Here is a 21,248-nt window from a genome sequence, read left to right on the forward strand (position 1 = left end):
TAGTCCTTCATACAATGAAAGTTTAAAATCAACAAATTTTTAAAATCAACAAATTCTACAACTGGATTTTCAGGAAGACGTAGTTCGTCTAGAAATAAATCATCATTACTAATATCTAAACTTTCAACAAGCATTATTTCAAATAATGATAATACAACATCATTAAATGCTGCTACAGGAATATCGGTAAGCGGTAGATCATCTAAAGATAAATCTCAACATTCTATAACTGCTGTTTCAAACAATGAAAATTTAACATTGTTAAATGCTACTATAGGGTCAGTAGAAAATAATAAATCTCAGAAAATTCAATCTAAACATTTAAAAAGTCATACTTTAAATATTGAAACTGTATCAACTTTGAAGAGCACAATTGGATCATTAAAACAAAATGTGTTATCAATGAATCAATCAAATGGATTAACTTCAGAATATTCTTCATCTATTATTGGTGGGAAATCATCTATTAATTCATTAATACAAGAAGATGTAATAGATAATGTTAATAGAATGTCTACTCGTTTGTCAAAACAAAAGAGCAATTTTCAAAGTAATATAGAACCTGAAACTTCAATTATTATTAATGGATTAATGAATAAAGATGATATAACAACTAAGAATTCTATTACTGAACCTTTGGAACAAAAGGTAATTTCAATAAATCAATCAAATTCTTCACCAAATATTTCTTTAAAAACGTCCACCAATAGATTAATATTAGAAGATGATATAAATTATATTAATAAAATACATAGTTTATCATCAAAACAAAATCATTCTCGTGATAATCTTGAACAAGTAATACCAAATATTACAAATGGCTCATTGGTAGAAAATAGATCATCTAAAACTAGAATATTAAGATCTTCTCTGCATAATAACAAAAATAAATCTTTATTAACTAAACCATTGGCATCAGAAAATGTAAATAATTTATCTACGGATTCTACTAAAACTTCAAAATGTGTAATTAATCATAATAATGAAAGTTTTAATAATAATTCTGATGATTCATTATTTTGGACAACATTACCTGATGAAACCACAAGCATATCAAGTACTCGGAATGTAAATGTAAATACATTTCAAACTCCTAAAAGTAATAAATTAATTGTTGCAGAAAACATAATCAATACAATTAAAACCATGTCTACAAATAAACAAAAATCTACTCATCCTGGTGCTTTTGAACTTGATGATCATAATGATAGACCATTAACAAGATCATTTGTAAAACGTTCATATAACCGCCGCAGTCCTTCAATTTTAACTTTAGTTTTTGGGGGGCAAAAAATTTCTGAATCAACGTCATCGCTCACACATTCTCTCTCTGAAACTATTATTGATCAATCACAGGTTGAAGAAAATGTAAAACAAAAATTCAAATCACTGTATAAGAAAGAATCATGGATTACAAAACGTCTTTACAAATTCTTAATTATTAAACTGCAACCAAATTATAATATATATTCGGTGAAGTATGCAGAAAAGTTTGTCAAATATCTAGCAATGCTTTTAAAACAAATTTATGATGATAAAGTAAATTTACAGTTATATTCAGATATGTTAAGATACCATATGGCAAGATATGGAATTATCAAAGATACATTTGATTACTTAGGGTTTTTGTCTGATTACTTACCAATGGCTTATTATAAAAAATTAGTTCCTGGGTGGAACCTTGAAACTTCAGCAGTTAAATTTAATCCACAGAAATATTATATTCCTCTCATGGATGATGAAGAATTCTTAAATTATATTATGAAACACCTAAAAGAAGCCTAGTAAAACCCCGTGACCTATTAATAAACAAAAATAAATTAAGTTGGTGTTTTTTGTATATTATATTATTATTATATATTGTATGAAGTAGAATAAAGAAGATATTTATTTTATAGTTAATTATTTATTTAGTTTTCAGTTTAATGCTCTAGAAAAAACTGTAGTTTGTAATTTTTTTAAATATAATTAATATTTTACTTCTGAACATTTTAATAAAACTTAATCAATGTTATATGACTTTATGTTTAAAAATAGTTATTTTTCTAATGTACTCAAATAAATGTATTTGTTTGCTAAAATCTTGTATTATTTTTTTTTCCATAATTAGTTCCTACGTGTTAAACAAATATGTTTGTAACTTTATAACTGTTTTGTACAAAATATTGAATTTTTCACAATCACTAAATGATAATTTTTGTATCATATAACTAAAATAAAATTTTAGTTTTATTAATACACACAATATAATTTTGGTCAATAGACATTTATATCAGATTAAGGGATTACCATATTTTCAAAAAAGATAAATGGAAATTTACTTAAAAACACATTTATGTAAAATTAAAAACATGTACAATGTATATAGGTACAATATTATAATGGATAATTTTTTTATCAAATAACATTAAAAATTTCCAGTCAAAAAAAAAAAACATTTTTTAAATATTTGTCTACTTTTTACTTATTTGAATGACAACACATTTTTAATATTATATTTTGGAGCAGAATATTTTTAGAGTATTTAGATACATGAAATTGAAGTCAGAATAATAATTATTAGTTTACGAGTTTTGAGTTTTAAGCATTTAAGTGAAATAGCTAACTAATGTTTTATAGAGTATCATCATACTCTACCACTCTATTCACCTAAACTTTAAATAGTTATAACTTGTTAACTAATTGTCCTAATTTCAGTTTTTATGTACCTAAATATTAAAAAAAAATAATTTAAAAACGATATATTTAGAAATAATGAATTTTGATGAAATAATTGTCCTGTATTACTACAATGAGACAGGTTTGAAATATTAATTTTTTTCTTTATTTGAAATGACGACAATAATAGTTTTATGATTATTCTAACAAAAAAATAAAATAGCCAAATTATTTAAATTTGTATGTCTTTGTGTTAAATTATATTTTTATTCAAATCATAATAAATTTATCATCTAGTATATGCTTGTAGTTTGTACAAAGTTCAAAAACTTACCTAACCTTAGAAACTTTTGGGAGGAGTTAATGAACAATATAATTAATATAATCATTACATATTTGACATAATAAATTTATAGAAGTGCTATCTGTTATTACTTTATGTTAGTATTAAAATATGGATTCTGTAATTTAAGTGTTCTAAACTTCTGAACAAATAGTAGACATAAATGAATAGTTTTTATTTAGATGTTTTGAAAATTTTAATTAAAATTCAAAATCGTCAAATTATTATAAGTAAAACAATGTATATAATATAATCAGCATACAATGCATCCAATTAAATTTTAAATATTCAAATCACATATGTAACTCATAATGATAAAAAATTAATATGTAAACCTTAAGTAAGAATAAGAAAAAACCATTCTATTTTTTATTGAAATTTTTAACCTTTATTTATAAAATACTATTTGAATTTATTTTCACTATTCAGATGAGTTTTATACATATACTACATACATTGTTATCAAATGTATTAAGACATGATTTGATTAAAAATTACTAGTATTCAAACACCTCTAATTACAATATTTGATATATACAAAATAAAAATCATTAAAAAAAAATTATTTACTATTTAGTTAAAATTCAATCTTATTGTTGAATATATTTTAATGTAATTGGATATTTTAGATATTTAACAAAAATTAATTACTAATAATTATATAAATCAATGAACACAATTATTTGAGTCGTAAATTTCAAAATATTTATTCCATCTTAAGACTAAGGAAAACACTTTAACAAATAATCTGTCATAGTCGATATACACTCTGTACACAGACATTTATCATGATCTCAGCTTTGCTTAGGTAGGTTGTCTATGCCTATTTGATGCCTGGATGTTGGTATATTTGGTGTTTCTTGCATTGTTTGATACATTGGGTTTGATGTTTGATTATGATTTCTATTATGTTGATTCCATGTATCATGCCCAATACCTCCTCTAACAATAACTTGAGATTGAGCTGCAAGATTAGGTGAATAGCGTTGGTGTTGTTGAGGATGTCTGGAAGAAGGTATTCCATAATTTTGATATCTATGTTGCTGTAGAATCTGGTTATCCATAGACGGTAAATAATTAGATCTGGGGGGTAATGATGTTTCAACATGATTTGAAGGGGCTGGTGCAACTTGATTTGTCCTATTTTGAGGAACCAATGGAATAGCTAATCTAGCATTAACTGCTAATAAATGGTCTCTACGTCTAGTAAATGTAGCCAATTCTTTTTCTAAGTCTATATTTTCATTTTTCAGTTGATACAAACATGATAATAATGATGCTACATCAAAATGTTGTGCTTGTTCCATTAACAATGATCCACCTTGTTCCCATTGGCGTTCAAGTAGATCTTCTAAACTTTGGGAACTATTCCCAATCCCATTAGTAAACCATTCAGAACCAGAAGCATTTGATTGAGAAGCATCAGTAGGTTTCTGAACATGACGATATAGCTGGGGGCCCATTAATAACGATGGTCGATTGGTTGGTATATTATTTTCATTGAACTGCTTATGTGTCTTAATTTCTTCATTCAATGTATCAGTCATTTGTTGAGCCATAGTAGAATTAGGATTTAAAGCATTTCCCAACATATGCGGAGCATCAATACTAGATTCAAAATATTTTTGTTCATTTGTTTCTTTATTTTGTGCAGTGATAGAGTTGGATATATTAACCATGTTTGGATCTTTAATCCACGTATTTGTCATGTTAACTGGGGGAATATTTGGATCTATACAAGATAAATTTGGTTCTTCAATAATTTTTAAACTATCAGACTGCAATTCATCACTGACCATGCAAACTTCCATTGTATTATCAACATTTTCGCTTTTAATCTCTTTTTCAAATTGTGAATCAATAGGATACTGTTTAATACTACCAACTGACACACTTTCCATTTTACCTTTAGGAAGACGAGTAGAAGCTTGAGAATGATTTTGAGTATTAGTCTGTGGTTTGTCTTTAGATTCTTCACAAGTATTAAATGATGGAAGCTTTTTTTTTGATTTGACTTGACCATCATTGTCAATGTTTTCATGAGTAAATTCATCTAATGATATTTCAGATGCATTTTGAGGACGATATGGAGCAATATGCTTTATTTTTATATTACTACTTTTCTTAAGTTTCGAATAATGATGTTTACAATACCCAACATACTGTACATTTCGCCCGTTGTTTCCTGCTTCTTCGCATAATAATCCAACATTTTGTGCACAAGTTACATGGAATCCTAATTTACAACCTCCTTTTTTACAAGTCATGCAAGCTCCATAAATTGAAACTTTAGGCTCTCTATTCTTTTCTTCGCAAATATAGCAAACTTTTTTAAACCTATCAGGTGGTATTTCATTTAATTTGATTGGTTCCATTATATGAACATCAACAAAAGTCACTTCAGGAATAAACAAAGCACATACAACATGAGCCCAATTCCCATTTTCTGTCGGTTTAAGTGCACCATTTTTAGATGGACATAATTCACATATTACTTTAGCATTAGGGTTTTTTTTAAGAGCTACACATTTATTGCAGTACCATGATCCTTTTGGTACTACTCGAATTCCATAGCAAGCTTTATGTACAGCAACATTACAATTTCGGCCATCACAGTATACCAAAGGGTTATCATCAAATGCTTTGTCTTCACTACATACACTACAGTTTCCCAACATTTCTTTCATTGCTTTATCTAAAAAAAAAAAATTATTAACTTAATTTAAGTTGCTTATAATTGCGTGCATTCAAAAAAGTTTTTATTAAGTATTTAAAAATAGATTTTGAAATTTATACTGCTATGAGTTGAGAAATACAAAAAAATCATAGGACATGCCAAAAATAGTTACCCAAATTTTGATTAAAATAACTGCTTATAGCAATTTATTCGATTACATTAACATATGGTAAATAACACTCTACAATATAAGTTATAACCATTTTATATTAAATAACATTTATGAAGCACAATACCTGTTCACCATACTACACTTAAGGATGGGCAAGATATTCAAAAATCAGTATTGCGATACTAGATATTAGAATTTTGAGTATTGAGATGCTAGATACTCAATACTTATATTTTAAGTACTCAGATATTCGATACTTACATTTTAAATATTTAAAAAAATTAGCCATAGGATTTTTTTTTAATTTAATTTATATTCAATCAAGTAGGTTGTATAGGTATATATATAAATAAATTAGTTAATATAGACCACAAAATTTAATAACTTAATAATAATACATACGCAATAAGTTAAGTTAAATCCGTGTATGTGTGGTGTGTCACAGTTAGGGATGGGCAAGATACTCAAAAATCAGTATCGTGATACTAGATACTTGGATTTGGAGTATTGAGATATTAGATACTTGATACTTCACATAATTGTATCGAGATACAATTGCATCTAAGATGGACCTAATGTATCTTAGATATTTATAATGAAGATACTGCCCAACCCTGACTACATGATACTGTGAAAAAATATTAATACACATTACATTTATCTATTGGCTTATAATCAATATACATTCTATCAACTATGTAGATTGTAGGCTAGGCATAGTAATACAGTAGGAATCAAATATTAACAATACTTACGATTCATATGAGAAATCACTGATTATACGCGAATTGTTCATAATAATAATAAAGGTTTAATTTCTGCGGGTTATAAACAAAGTTAAAATTAAAAAGATCCAACACGATTAAGAATTAGTCAAAGAAACGATTGAAATGAAGGAAAACAAATTATTAAATTCAAACATTCGAAAAATTGAAGACGACGAAAGAATTCATAAAACATAGACCAACACAAAGCTTGTAACAAAAAAGGGAAATATATTGAGTAAAATAGTAAATGTTAGTTAAACTGGTTATTATCAGGTCGATAGGCCACACCAAAATGTAGCTGTGTGCAGCGTGCTATATAGTAAAGTTGATCTGAACTACAAACACGCTATAACTGAGGTATTAACCAAAATTTTATGTTCAGTGTTATTTACCGTTTCTTCCATGTACAATCGTTGGCCATCCCGTCGTAATCGGCTGTCGTGAAGTTGCAAAAAATAATTGAATGGGGATAAAAGAAAAAACGAACTATCATCCGTCTTATTATAATTTTAATTTATTATTATTTTTTCCCTAATTCATGACTTTTAAGTTTGATCTATAAATCGGCTAATGTCCGATTACATTACCATACAAGTTCAAACTTTGTAAGACACACACGATCGGTCGTATAAATTGTCAGGAATACGTTTGGTATATTATACGAAATAAATTGTTAATGACAAGAATACACCGTGAGACGGCGACGGTAGAGACGGAATCCGTGAAATGTCACGTCATGAAGGTAAGCATTCAACATAACATTACTAATCTTTGATTTTCCTTTAAAACCCAACTTTTTTGGAAGTTTTATTCGTAAAAACAAACCTGAATCAAATCATAGTTTTTTAAATTCCTCTGTGGCGCTGTTTAATCCTAGTTAGTTTGGTATTTAATATTGGTATTGACATGTAGATGATAGTGAATTAATCGTTTAGATGTATAATATTTAATTATTCCATCATTAGTTAACACGCACAAAATGTGTATTACAGTACACTTAACACTAATATTTTATAATATGACATAGTGCTATTAGTTATATCAAAAGTATCAATAATTTGTTAAGTTGTTAGTCATAACTACTTTATGACTTAATATTAGAAGTACTAATTATAAGTATTTTTTATAAATAGTGTCGAAATATCATGTATGTACATTGTAGTTAAGTATCTAATCATCAAAAATATTAGTATCGTAAAATAAATTTATTTTCAAGACAGAATATTAATGTTGTCACACTAACTTTTCTATCTAATTGTTAGATTTATATTTAATACTCTTTCAATTAAATGACTATATCTCTATAATAAAAATATTTTATATTTATTACACTACAGTTAAATTTACAAAAACAGTCAATATTGAATATAAATTTGTAATTGGTACATATTTTTTAATTTTAATTTATAAATCAAGTTGAATCAAAATGAATAATAAGCTGAAATAAATATTAAAAACATAGTTAAATGAGCATTCTGTTATATCAAGTGAGTCACTATTATGTGTCTATTAAATTTGAATTCAATAATAAATGATTAAATACAGAAAAATTATTTTGAATAGAGTCTGTTAGCTTATATTATTTATTAATTGTAAACGGGTGTAAACTGTAAAAAAAAAGATAGGACACAATAAATAGATACTTGTTAAACCTGACTGATTACAATATACACAAAGCAAATAAAATTTTCAAAAATAACAAAAACAAATAAATACTAGAATAAATTAAAATGGGTATATAATATAATAGATAATAATTAAATTACGTATTACAATTTGTTAAGGCATAATAAACATTTGATTTAAAAACCTCACAAGACATAAAGAAGAAATTAACAAAGTTTGCTTTTTTATTTCTATCATTAATACTCTAGAAAATATGTTGAGCTATAATTAGAGGTAAAAATGGTACAAAAAACAATTTATTTAACCTGAAGTTGATCTGACTCATTTGAAGGCCAACTATTGATAATAACTCAGGGCAATCAATGATACCATTAAACAAGTTTTCTAAGTTCATAAGATGTAATATTTAACTAAGCAAAGTGTAGAATATATAAATTCTTAAATAGGATATTTTCTAATAGATTAATAGAGGCAACATATTAAGGAAACTAAATTTAAGTACCAAATTCAAGCTTAGATCTAACGAGAGAAAAATTTAACAATTTTAAAGTGTTATGTATTCCTCTTTACAAAATTTAAATTTCTGAAAGCATATCTAGCTGTTAAATTAACATGTTGAGAAAAGGATAGATTATTCTTAAAAATTATTCTCAAATCTCTAATGGAATCCACCCTATTTAAAATAGTATTATTCAATTTAAAACTAATGATTATTAACTCTTACGTAAAAACGATATAACCCAACACTATGTTGAGAAGTAACTCATTTAACTTACTCCATTCATTTAGCTTTTCTATGTTAAGCTGTAGTTTTGAGACTTTAACCATATCACTTGTTATATGTATTAAACTAACTTAAATTAATTTTCTGTAGCAAGTATTTTAATATAATTATTTTAGTCATTTATTTTACTTATTTAGTATAACTGTAAGTTGATATAATTTTTCCTAAAATAATGTATTCATTATATTAGTGCCTATTTAATTATTATAATAATATATATTAACTTTTATAACATCTTTCTGTAGATACTGTATAAATGTATAAATAGATAATTTATTAAAATGCCATCGTGTGTAGTAAAATTCATAATAAATAATTTACGTTAATAGCTTTAGCCTCAGGAATAATTTATTTTAATATCCATAAAAAAATGTTTGTTATTTTGAATTTTTAATTGTTGTATTAAATACTTATGAAGATTATTTTACTAAATTTTCAAATCTTAATTATAAAATTTACAAATTTTATACATTATTTTTTACAAAATATTCATAGTTTATAGATTTTGAAAAATTTTGAAAATAATTAAACTTCATATTCATACCAACTTTTTTAAAAATATTTTATATATAAGTATTATTTATGTGATAACTAGTATTAAATTTTAGAAACTTTGATTTGTAAAATATTTTAGAAATATAAAAATTTCTTATATCTATAATAGTTCAAAAAGAATTTAAAATTTAGAAAATTTTAATGTACCTATAATGAAAATAATAATAATATAAATATTTAGAGAAAATGTCAAGTATTTATGGTTGTTTGTTTTTTAATTATAACGAAATACCATTTATATTTTTTTTACACAGGTTAGAATATCTAATATCATCAAAAATTGTACTTTAAACACACATAAAAATATAATTTAAGTTTCTGGGAATACTTTTTTAGTATGTTTAAAAACATTAAGAATATCATTAAATTTTCAAATCTTAGTATCAATAGAACATATTTTATCAATTCCTAACTCCTCTAAAACAATTTGTGGTTTTTGAAATTTTGATGAATTTTATCGAATTCTTAACTTTAAATGTTTATAAAAAAATATTTTCAATATAAATGTTTAGTATTTTTTTAATTAGGCTGTGAACAAATTATTAAAGACTTTCTATTAAATTTTCAAACTATTTATCAATATTTTATCATAATTTATAAAAAAAAAAAAACTAAAAAACATCAAAAATTTTGTATATTTTACTAAAAATGTTTTGGAAATTATACCATAATAGAAAATAGTTTAATACTTTGTGAAGATTTTAATTATCTGAAGTTATTCATTTTTAAATTATCAAAATAAAAAAATTAGCTTAGAAAAAAAATTCCCATTTCTTTTCCATTTGTATCAACTATAGATCTAATATGCTACCAGAAACGACCCTCAAAGTTGAAATTTGAAGCATTTTTATAGTCCTTAGAGGTGATGATGGATAGAAAAAAATGTTATATTCATCACTCTGCTTGATTTTAAAATTAAATCAATTAATAATAAAAAATTCTTTCAGTTATCATTATGTATAAAGTTAATATGTAATTTTTTTTAAATTATCATATTTTTTTTTTAATAAATATATCAATTATGTTTTTTTTATTTTTTAAATTAAATTATGTATTTTTATTTATTAAATCATTTAAGAAAAGTTCTATACTCCAATATAATTTATAATTTGAATATTTTTTCACAGATAAACTAATAAGCTAGGTTTGAATATTAATTAATATATTTTATATAAAAAACTTTAAATAGTAAATTTATTAAAACTGCCTATATTCATAATATATAATATATGAGTTTTGTATAGCTAATTTTTGTAATTAATTAGCTTAGGATATTTTGTTGACTTGTGATTACAACTGTCTAGTTCAGTTTGGGATTAAAGTAGGGTGACCATACGTCCCATTTCAAACAGGATTGTTTCTCTTTTGATCATGTTGTTCCAACAAACTACGAACGGGATGCTTTTTACCCCGTTTTTAAAAGATGGTATAGTCTTAATCCCGTTATTTCCATATTATTAAATAATGTTAGTAAAAAAAAATACGAAACAATTTTAAAAAGAGCAACATATTATAATTATTTTAATAAATTATAACTTAAATGTAATTGGAAAAAATAAAAAATTATCATATTAATTAGAATTGTTTGTCCCAATTTTTATTTTTATAAAAATGGTTACCCTAGACTAAAGGATTGATTATACAATTTATAAAAAAAAAAAAGTTATTTCTTGTACATTGGGTATTATTTTCATATTTTCATGTTTTATTAGGTTTTTAATAGAGTGTTATGCTTATGTGTGTTGCCTCCATCTTAAAAATATACAAATTTTGATTTTACAGAGGCCATTTTGTCTTTTTTGTTATAATATTATAGTAAATTGATTTATCATAAATTTTTATGGTAAGAACATGTTCAATATGTATCTGTATTATTTGTTGGTAATTTTTTTTACATTTTAATTTTGAAGTCAATTATTTATATAAATATTACAATTTAAAAATCCTTATAGTACGCTTAAAAATTAAAGTTATGTTTAAAAAAAACCAAAGGAAGAACTTGGATCATATTTTTACTTTTAAATTTGATTGAATCAATTTACTGTATTATTAAAACTATAATATAAAATGGTTTCTACTAAATACCAATTATATATGTTATATTTTTGTAAGACTGAATCAACACAAGTGAGCATGAGTACACCATGTCCTTTAAATGGTTAAAAACAGAGAAATTAAGTTAAATTAAAGCATGCTTATTTTGATAAAAAATGAAATCATTTTTAAATATTCCTTAACTATTTTTCTAAATTGTATTCATTGAAATACAATATAGGCTAGTCTCCCATTGTAATTTATGATTCTCTGTATACACAGTGATAGTACTGACATTGATGTTCAACGACTGACGCCAATAATTGTTAACTAATGATAGAACATATAGTGTTAGTTTGGGGGAGAGGTAAATAGTGATCTACGTGTGTAAAGCATATTAATTATTACATGAATAGAGTATAGCATTACACACAAAACAAACAAAACAAATCTTGTTTTTGTGGAGTACTGAATTAGAATTATTTTTGACCAAATACCACTAAAAATATCTGGTTTAAAAACACAAATAATAATACAATTTATTTATTTCCAGCTACCATGTCTTACTAAAATTTTTCATCAGTAAACTATTAATTGCCCCACAAATTATATAATAAAAAATTTAACATGTATTTATTCCACTCTATAATTTTTCATTATTCCTTCATATTTTGTACTATTTATAGTTAACAATTATTGTTTCAGAAAAATTGACACCTTAGATTATCATTCCCAAATCTATATATATAAAATGACTTGTCCTGGGTGATTCATCTTATCATAGCTTAGCCAGAACCGCTGAAATTATGAATATGTAATTTGTATAGTAGTTTTGTTTGGTGATGTAGGAACCTACTAAAAAATAATTTTTCAAAATTCAACCATAAAAGGGTTAAAATGGGTAAAAATGAAAAAATTGATAGAAAATTATATCTTTATATTATGCATCTTGATTAATGCAGTATTGCCAATTTCTGGTAATTACAAATTACAATACACAGACAACCTAAGGTCAACATATCTAAAAGCAACCTGTAATATAAAATTTAAAAACTGATAAAATAAAAAGTTATACGTTGGTAACATAAAAAATTGTATACGGGCAAAACTGGGTTATTTAGCTAGTATTTTATAAAGTTAGTAAACTAACATTATTAACATACTAATACAGGGTTGCATTAAAAAATTGATCAATTCAATAGACTTATATAAGACATTTTAAAATCATGTTAAAGAAACTATTAGCTCACTATTAATTCATGAAATATTTAGTGATTTTTCATGCAATCCAACATTAATAATGTCTTGTTTAACATTTTAATAAAATAATGTAAATAAATAACTCGTATTGTTATTTTGATCACAAATTATTAAGTATAAGCTTAGAAAATAACAAAAAATCTAGATTATATTTTACTATACAGCCACAATTTATGAACTGATCACAATATTAATATAACTAATCCTAATAATTAAGTTTATTTATATACCTATTCCAAGTAAAATATATTTCTTTTGAATAATATAATTTTAATTTTTCAATATCATGTTTGAATTTTCAATTATTATTTATTTAAAGCTATGTGGTATCATTATAGGTGTTAGCTGTGATGCGTGTATGAGAGGAAACTTTAAAGGACGTCGTTTCAAATGTTTAAAATGCTATGATTATGATCTTTGTGCTAATTGTTATGAAGCAGGCGCAACCACACCACGTCATTCGGTTGATCATCCAATGCAGTGTATTTTAACACGTGCTGACTTTGAGCTATACTATGGTGGTGAATCATTGGCATCTGATCAGCCTCAAGCATTCACGTGTCCATTTTGTGGACGTATGGGTCTTACAGAAGTAGTGCTAACAGAACATGTTACAGCTGAGCACCCAGATTCTACTACTGAAGTTGTTAGTATATTTCTTAAAATAAATTCTTGAGTTGATTTGTGGGTCCACAAAAGACACTTCACCTTTAAAACTATACACAAACTCAGTTCTTATGAATTTTTTTTCTATCATGTACAGATTTAAAAAAAAAAATTTTCATAAATTATAAACAATACACATTATCTATTTTACATTAAATAAATACAGTGGAACCTCGATAAGTCGAATTTTTGATAACTCGAAAGAATGTCTTGGCCCCTACTTTATAACATATCATATGTGTAACCTCTGTAAGTAGAATTTTCGATAACTCGAACTTTTTTTTCGCCCCCAACCGATTCAAGTTATCGAGGTTCCACTGTATTTTATTTTTTAACATTAACAAAATTTTTTCAATTCTTGAATACAAAAAAATGTAGCAAAATGTATTCATAATAATGTAGTAGTGTGTTATGATCTAAAAATATTTTTGTAAAAATCCTATAAAATATATTATGTCCCATATTAAATTGTAAGGACAGCTCTGAATGATTGACATATATATTTTAGCAGACATATTTTAAAACTATAATTAAAATTCATGTGTTTTTCCATTGGTGTAAAAGTTAAATAAATGTATATTTTATGAATATCATCAAATAATTAAAAGCATTGATTTTTTTGAAATAGTTTTAACATTACAACATATATATTATACTTTTTATCAAAAATTTTGATTTTACTATTGTGGTATAATACTAATTAGTAATTTATAATATATAATTTAGGTGTGTCCAGTTTGTGCAGCACACCCAGGAGGTGATCCAAATTTATTAACAGATGATTTTTCAGTTCATTTACAAATGCAACATCGTGCCAGTCCAAGTGTTCCCAGAGATTTAATTTCATTTTTAATATCCTTTTATATCAAAATTATTTTTTAAATTTGTTATTTTATAATAAAAATATTAAAAAACATTTAGTTATGATAATCCTTTCTAAGATAATCATAATTTTTCAATAAAGTTAATTATTTAATGTATAGTGTTATAATTGATAGGTTATTTAGATGCATTGGAAGGGTGGTTATGGAAATTAATGTAGAAGGAAGAAAAGGTGAATAAACAAAATATAGAATGGCTCAAAAATAGCTAACACGAGTAAAGAAGAGACATGAGAATATGAAGGTATAGGACAAGGTTAGGTTAGATGTAGCTGACTCTAAAAAAATGCAAAGAAAAAGAACAAAAGTATATTTCTAATAAATTATATAATCTAATTATTTTTTTACTATTTTTCCTTAATAAAAGCTATCACGATGAACCTGTTGCAAGACATTCAGTTCGGCGTATACCACAGTCTGCAAGAGGTATGGGAAGTACAAGGGTTCGAAGAGCTATCAATTTCAGGTACCGGGCAGCAAAGTACGGACAATTTAACTATATTTATTCAAACAGTAGTCTTTTATAGCTTGAATTTCGTTAAAAAAATTAAAGAAATACTTTTTTTATTAGTTTGGCTGCGTATTTGTGTTTAATTACTATAGATATTTTTTTTTATTATTTGCTATTTTTGAATTACATATATTAAATTGTTGATGCGTAAAAAATAGTTATTTATATTTTTTATATTTTTCTAAATGTATAGTTATTAATATTCAAATGTATTCTAGCGGTGGAACAAGAGACGGTTCTGATCCAATCGCTGAGCTATTATCACAGTTAAGCGGAGTTCGTAGAGCACAATCAAATAGTGTGCCTGGATCGTCAGCAAGTAGCTCACAAGGCACTCACAATGTTTCTTCACAGCTGCAACAGTTGCAGATGCAGCTGCAGCTTGAAAGACAACAAGTCAGGGTATTGTATATTAGTATTAATACCAATCGTTGCAAAAATAATTTAATTTTAAACATATGTACAAATTATTACAGTTGTTAATAAAATATTTTATGATTATAGGCTGCTAGACAACAATTAGAACGTTTACCTCGACGCCAAGGACATGGTTCATCTGCAGCAGCTGCATCATTGGCTAACAATAATATAGTTGGATCTGGAGCACCATCACAAGCTGCTAGTACTTCATCAAACTTACTTAGTATTCAAGTAGTAGATTCAAACTCTAACCAAAATCAGTCTGCACGTAATAGTTCGTCACAATATCTTATCAAGTATGTATATATATTCTTTAAAATTTTAATTTTAACAGGATTAATCACAAAAAATATTTAGATAATCTATTTAATATTTTAATATAATATAAACTTATTGCAAGAAATTTGACACAATTATTTGAACTTCTGGTACCCAGGAAATTTGACATCCATCAGTTTCATTGATATCAGACATTCCTCACCCGATATTTTTGAATATGAACAATTATCATAGTAGCGAGTTGGTTATTATTGATTTAATAGTTTAATAGTTCTAAGTAGGACCAAGAACTTTATAACCTAGAAAACTTTAATGATGTATATATTTTATAAAATACAGGAAATTAAATTAAAAACAATTTTTAGGGAAAGACGTTTGTTAAAAAACTGTTTTCTGATCATTAAATTAAATTTTATTATATTAAGCAATTAAAATATATACATTTTCAAATAAAAAAGATTTTCAATTGTTAGATAAAAGAGTTTTGAATGCAGAAAAACTTCTTTCTACTTCCATAAATGTAAAGAGCGCATATTCAAAATAAGTAATGTCATCTTTGTTCATATTCTCCGGCAAGCCATTTTTTGACACTTGTCCTCTCAATGTTTTTGAAATAAAGTTTGTTGTTTTATATCCACTATTTTTATGTAAGACAGCAGAAAATTTATTTTAAATTTCATATCAAATAATATTACGAGGCTAGTTGAATTTTATTTTTCTCTTCCTCTACTACTTGTATAGTATTAATAATATATGTTATTAAAGATTCCAATCATGTTATTGAATCTGATAGAGATACAAAATTTAATTTAATTCCAATTTTGGATCAACCATTTAATTAACTATTTTCAATGGAAATTGCATCATGTTAATCCAGTTTTATTATTTTATTTTTAATTATATTGAAGTTATCAAAATTATATAAGGCTACAATTAACTATTAGCACAGGTATGAAAGTAATTGACTGTTAGGTGGTATTTTTTTAAATATTTTAACTCTAGAAGATCTTTAGAAATATTTTTTTTGCAGTTTGAATTATTGAGTTGATCGGTTTTTGGAAAATATTTTCTGAATTCTTTTGCTACTCTATCTAAGACATGACCTTAGCAAGTGACATGTTCTATTTTCCAATAAAATACTTTAATTGCTTTACGAGTTTTGACCACCATAAGGTTGTGGCATCATCAGTTAATAAAAGCAGTACTTGATTACTTTTAATACCATTAAGTCGAATAATTTGTAGAGATCTATTGGGAAAGTTTTTAAATGGTGCTATGATCTACCTTTTCTTGGACTTCAGTTTTTTCCTTAAGAAATGTTTCCCGAGGTCTTTTAATTCTTAAGTTTCCACAGTAATATTTGCTACATAGCGCCTCTTAATGTCTGTGATTTCATTAATAGTTTCCTGGTAGCAATGAAAAACATAACTTTTTCTTAAAATTATTTTTATTAGGGATTGTTAAATATTTTGTTCTATTTGTATTGTAAAGAAATATTTGCAGATAATAATTCCCTACATTAGTCTCGATTAAAAGATAACTGTTTAGATGGTTAAGTTATCTAATGTTGAAATTTACCTATACTATGTTGTTGGTTTTTAAGTTAAATTCTGTTAATATATGAAAAATTTTGTTTGATGGTAAATTTTTTATGAGCTACAACTTTACCTCATATGTTCTACTATCAGTTAAAAAAACTTCATTGCCAAATTATTTTATAAATTAATTAAAATGCGAGTTGTTTCTTTCCTTGTATTTAGGCATTTTTATAAATTAAATTTTAAATTAGGAATATTTAGAATGTTACAATTGCTTATATTGTAAAGTAATATTATAAATAGGGCTCGGAAGTTGATGCATTTTGCATTTTTTTTGGAACTTTTTAAACGATGCTCTCCACAAATCTGTTCCATAAGCATGTGAATCTAAATAACTAATTTTTATTTTGCATTATTTTGTGTTTTTTTCGTTTTAAGTCATTTTTACTGATTTCACACTAGTTCATTTTTTATTGTTTCTTGTTGACCGTAATGCTGATAACTTAAAACTTGGAAAATACGCTCTAATTGTACAATGCAATGATTTTGATTTTTAAATAATTTCTTAAGCTTTGATAAATTTATAAAACAAATATTTTTAATTTTTTAATTTTCCTATTTTAAGGACATTTTTGTCATTTTTATGTCATATTTTGAATTTTATAGTAAAGTATTTAAAAAAAAATGTATTTTTATTAATATAAAACTAATACTTGTAATTTTTTAGGTCATTTTTTTTTTTGTTTTTAAGGTCATCAACTTTCGAGCCCTAATTATAAAAACACAAACTGAAATGATTCCAAATAGAAAACACAGATAAAATATTACCTGATAATATGAACCAATAAGTGCTAGTCAACACGTCAGTTGCGTCTATACTAGACATATATTACACATATTTTCTTTTTATCTTTGACTTAAACATATTTTTCTGTTCAAAATTTCTGTCGATTATAGTATTAATTTTTTTTTTTTAATTTAAATTTAATAAATTATTATAATATGTTAATGTACAACTATATCTCAGTTTTTAAATGTTTAAGAATAATAATAATGCAAAGTAAAAAAAACTCACTAAACAGTCAAACAATCACCTGGTTAGGTTTCTAATAAAATTTAAAAATTCAAAATAGATTCATATTGTTAAATTCTGCATAACAAAAATCAAATTTTTATAAAGATGAGCCTTAAATATAAGGATTAGAAAAAAAAATACAAATGCATTAATTTTGGGTCCTAGTTATAAGATATGAGTTAAATTTAAGTACTATTAGAAATTAAATATAAGTAAAATTTTGCTATTTCATACAAATTATGAATAACTGATTTTTTAAAGCATTACCATATTATGTTATCAAACATTAAATTTCAATATTTTTATTTATATCATATTATATATTCAACTTCTTTTATAAATAAAATTACTTCAGTGTCTAATGTTCTACTTTCAAAACTTAACTATAGTTGAGGATAGTGTAAATAAATTGGACCTTTTCCGTTAATTCACTACCACTACTTTTTTTTTTGGTTTTTCCGTTTTTTTTTTTAGATTATTATATATCATATTATTTTGATTTTGGAGGCATGAAGTTTCAAGAGTAGAGCATATGATCCATAATCTTTAAAACCAATAATTTTAAAATCTAATAACTCAATCTTAAAAAATTGACTGACTTAAAAAAAAATTGAATTATCCAAAAAAGTATTTTATTTAATTAAATTTTTAGTATTTATTTTTAAGTTTCTATAAATGAATTATTCTATCAAATGGATTCTGTTTATATTAAACTTAAATGTGATGACATTATACAAAAATTTGTTAAATAACAAAATTAATACCATTATTAATTATAAAATGTTTACATATCTTTTCATTCTTGTTCAAATGTTAGATTATCATTTAGAAGCTGCTGTGTGGGACCGAAAATCTTAGTTTTTCTCTTTTTAACTGTGAGTCAAATAATGCATGCTTGTATAGAAATTTTTATCTCTATATTTATTATCGATGGAGATTTAAATGCGTTCTTACTTATCAAAAACCTATTACATAACTAAAAAACTGCAGTGGTAGAAAATGTGACTTTAAGCCATAAATGCATAATGTAATGTCAATGTTTACTTATTTAACATCAATACTCTTCTTTAAGAATTTAACCACTAGTACTATTAAACTCCAAAATAAAATTTATTTTAAGGATTTTTTAAAATTATGTAGACTTCTGAATAATGTCTTAAGTTAATTATTTACTAGTTCCTACTATAATTTACAAAGTTAAAAATATTTGAATTTATAAAGTGCATTAGTAAAATCAATTATTTTTTATTTCAATATAAAAACTCTAGATAATTGTTTTTCTTTTTAAATGTTTGTAGTGTCTAGTATAAACTTTCAGAAAATAACACTTTAGTGAAATTATAATTAACCTAAAAATATTTTTAATACAAAGAAAATTTAGATCTTATACTCATATGTATAAACTAATTTTATAAAATATAATCAATTTTGTTTTTATTATAGATATATTGATGCTCCACTAAATGAATCTGAACAGCAGAAATTGGAAATAGACCGTGCTGACCGTAGTTTTTTTATGCAAGAATTATTATTATCCATGTTGACTCCAAATGGAGCTATGCCAGCAACAATAACTGCCAAAAAAGACCAATCACCATTAGCCACAGTAGCTCAACCTCAAGTGTCGCAAGCATTAACTAAAACGATAGTACCAGATACTAAACAACGACAATCTAACAGCAGACCATCACCACCTCCTCCACAGCAATCAACTAACCATGTAATCGGTGTTCCTCATAGATATTCTTCACCGCCCAGCCGCAATAGACAAGCTGTGATGCAATCACAAATTCCACAGCCAGCAGCTAATGTTAGAAAACAACCTAAAGTCTCTGATCCATCACCATCACATTGAACTAATAATGGTAAAATCCGGTTGCTGTTAATAAATTCAACATGAAATGTCTAGTCGTGTACTGGTGTGTAACACTTAAAATTTAAGTAAAATATTTAGGATGATTGTTTTCTATAGACTTCAGTTTAGTTATATGCATATAAAAACAAATAATTAATGATAACTAATTCAAACATGTATATTATAATATGTATAATTTTTTTTGTATTTAAAAAAAACCATAAAAGAATATACTGGTCTTTAAATAATTGAACATTGATTTATCGCTTAAGTTATTATACTAATCGCTTGAATTCATCACATGTCTGGAGTTTCAAACGCGATATTTCTTCTATTGTGATATTGGAATTAATAATTATATTTTGTTAAGAACAAAATTGAAAATAAAGTTGATAACTTAGTAAATATATTGTATATATGTCTAGCCATTGTTAATTTTCTTTTGAAATTAAAAATTATATAAATATGTATTCAGTAATGTTTGTTCATTGTTTTTAATAAAATTTACTTCAACTTTTATGTTTCTGAGTATTTAACCACTTTTTATAACATTTCTTAATAATGGATTTAATCATTTTTTTTTTAATATTTGTGTACTAAATAATAATATTCAATTACTTGAAGCATAATAAGTAACAAACTTTTTAAATTTAATTAGGAACATTCTGAGTTGGAATATTAATATGTATACATAAACAATCATAATTTTATTTTATTACATCGGCCAAGTTCTAGTAATTTTATTTGTTTTTAATTATTTCTGACACTTATCTAAAAATTAATTGCATCGTTGTTTTTTCCTTTTTCCTTTTTTGATTATTATTTTTTGTTAAATAAACTATTTATATTTTTATTTTGCTTTTCTCATTTGATGTAATTATTTGTTTGTATTTTAATACTTAGAAACATTTTAATTAACATAATTCTATTACAAAAATAATATATGAGTTATTACAACTCGTAAGGGTTGATATATTTCAAATACATCCTACAATGATAAACCAAAATATTTAAATTTTTATCAAAAATGTAATTGTTTATTTATAATGTAAACAAAGCTTAAAATAGAACTTACTTAATCTTTACATCATATGTATGAAATAAAATGCCATTATATCAATTAATAAGTAAAATATATATTCTTCAA

General features: G+C 24.7%; 3 protein-coding genes across 7 annotated transcripts in view; 2 read left to right on the forward strand and 1 right to left on the reverse strand.

The window, feature by feature from the left end:
- Positions 1–1,958, forward strand: part of LOC112597924 (putative uncharacterized protein DDB_G0282133) — a 7,321-nt gene extending 5,363 nt beyond the window's left edge. Inside the window, exon 4 of one of the 3 annotated variants that reach the window (XM_025344167.1) lies at positions 45–1,958. In XM_025344167.1, the coding sequence (XP_025199952.1) occupies positions 45–1,785 (1,741 nt within the window). In that variant the 3' untranslated portion in view covers positions 1,786–1,958. The remainder of the gene's footprint in view (positions 1–44) is intronic. The other 2 variants (XM_025344166.1, XM_025344168.1) reach the window with 2 other exon arrangements.
- A 1,694-nt stretch (positions 1,959–3,652) lies between these two features.
- Positions 3,653–6,881, reverse strand: LOC112597910 (protein AF-10-like). 2 transcript variants are annotated; one of them, XM_025344137.1, is made up of 3 exons: positions 6,606–6,881; positions 6,253–6,478; positions 3,653–5,696 (listed from the first exon to the last, which is right to left on the reverse strand). In XM_025344137.1, the coding sequence occupies exon 3, from the start codon at positions 5,686–5,688 to the stop codon at positions 3,796–3,798; it is 1,893 nt and encodes a 630-aa protein (XP_025199922.1). In that variant the 5' UTR covers positions 5,689–5,696; positions 6,253–6,478; positions 6,606–6,881; the 3' UTR covers positions 3,653–3,795. The 2 variants fall into 2 exon arrangements, with proteins under 2 accessions (XP_025199922.1, XP_025199921.1); XM_025344136.1 differs by lacking the exon at positions 6,253–6,478.
- A 184-nt stretch (positions 6,882–7,065) lies between these two features.
- Positions 7,066–20,302, forward strand: LOC112597911 (E3 ubiquitin-protein ligase KCMF1-like). 2 transcript variants are annotated; one of them, XM_025344139.1, is made up of 7 exons: positions 7,066–7,359; positions 13,215–13,522; positions 14,269–14,394; positions 14,798–14,889; positions 15,153–15,336; positions 15,439–15,650; positions 19,690–20,302. In XM_025344139.1, exons 1-7 carry the CDS (start codon positions 7,344–7,346, stop codon positions 20,099–20,101), a joined length of 1,350 nt encoding a protein of 449 aa, XP_025199924.1. In that variant the 5' UTR covers positions 7,066–7,343; the 3' UTR covers positions 20,102–20,302. The 2 variants fall into 2 exon arrangements, with proteins under 2 accessions (XP_025199924.1, XP_025199923.1); XM_025344138.1 differs by having other exon boundaries at positions 7,069–7,359; positions 14,798–14,904.
- The last annotated feature ends 946 nt before the right edge of the window (positions 20,303–21,248 follow it).

Source organism: Melanaphis sacchari, unplaced genomic scaffold (assembly GCF_002803265.2).
Source record: "Melanaphis sacchari strain LSU unplaced genomic scaffold, SCAv2.0 Contig44_pilon_pilon, whole genome shotgun sequence".
NCBI classification, from domain to species: Eukaryota; Metazoa; Arthropoda; class Insecta; order Hemiptera; family Aphididae; genus Melanaphis; species Melanaphis sacchari.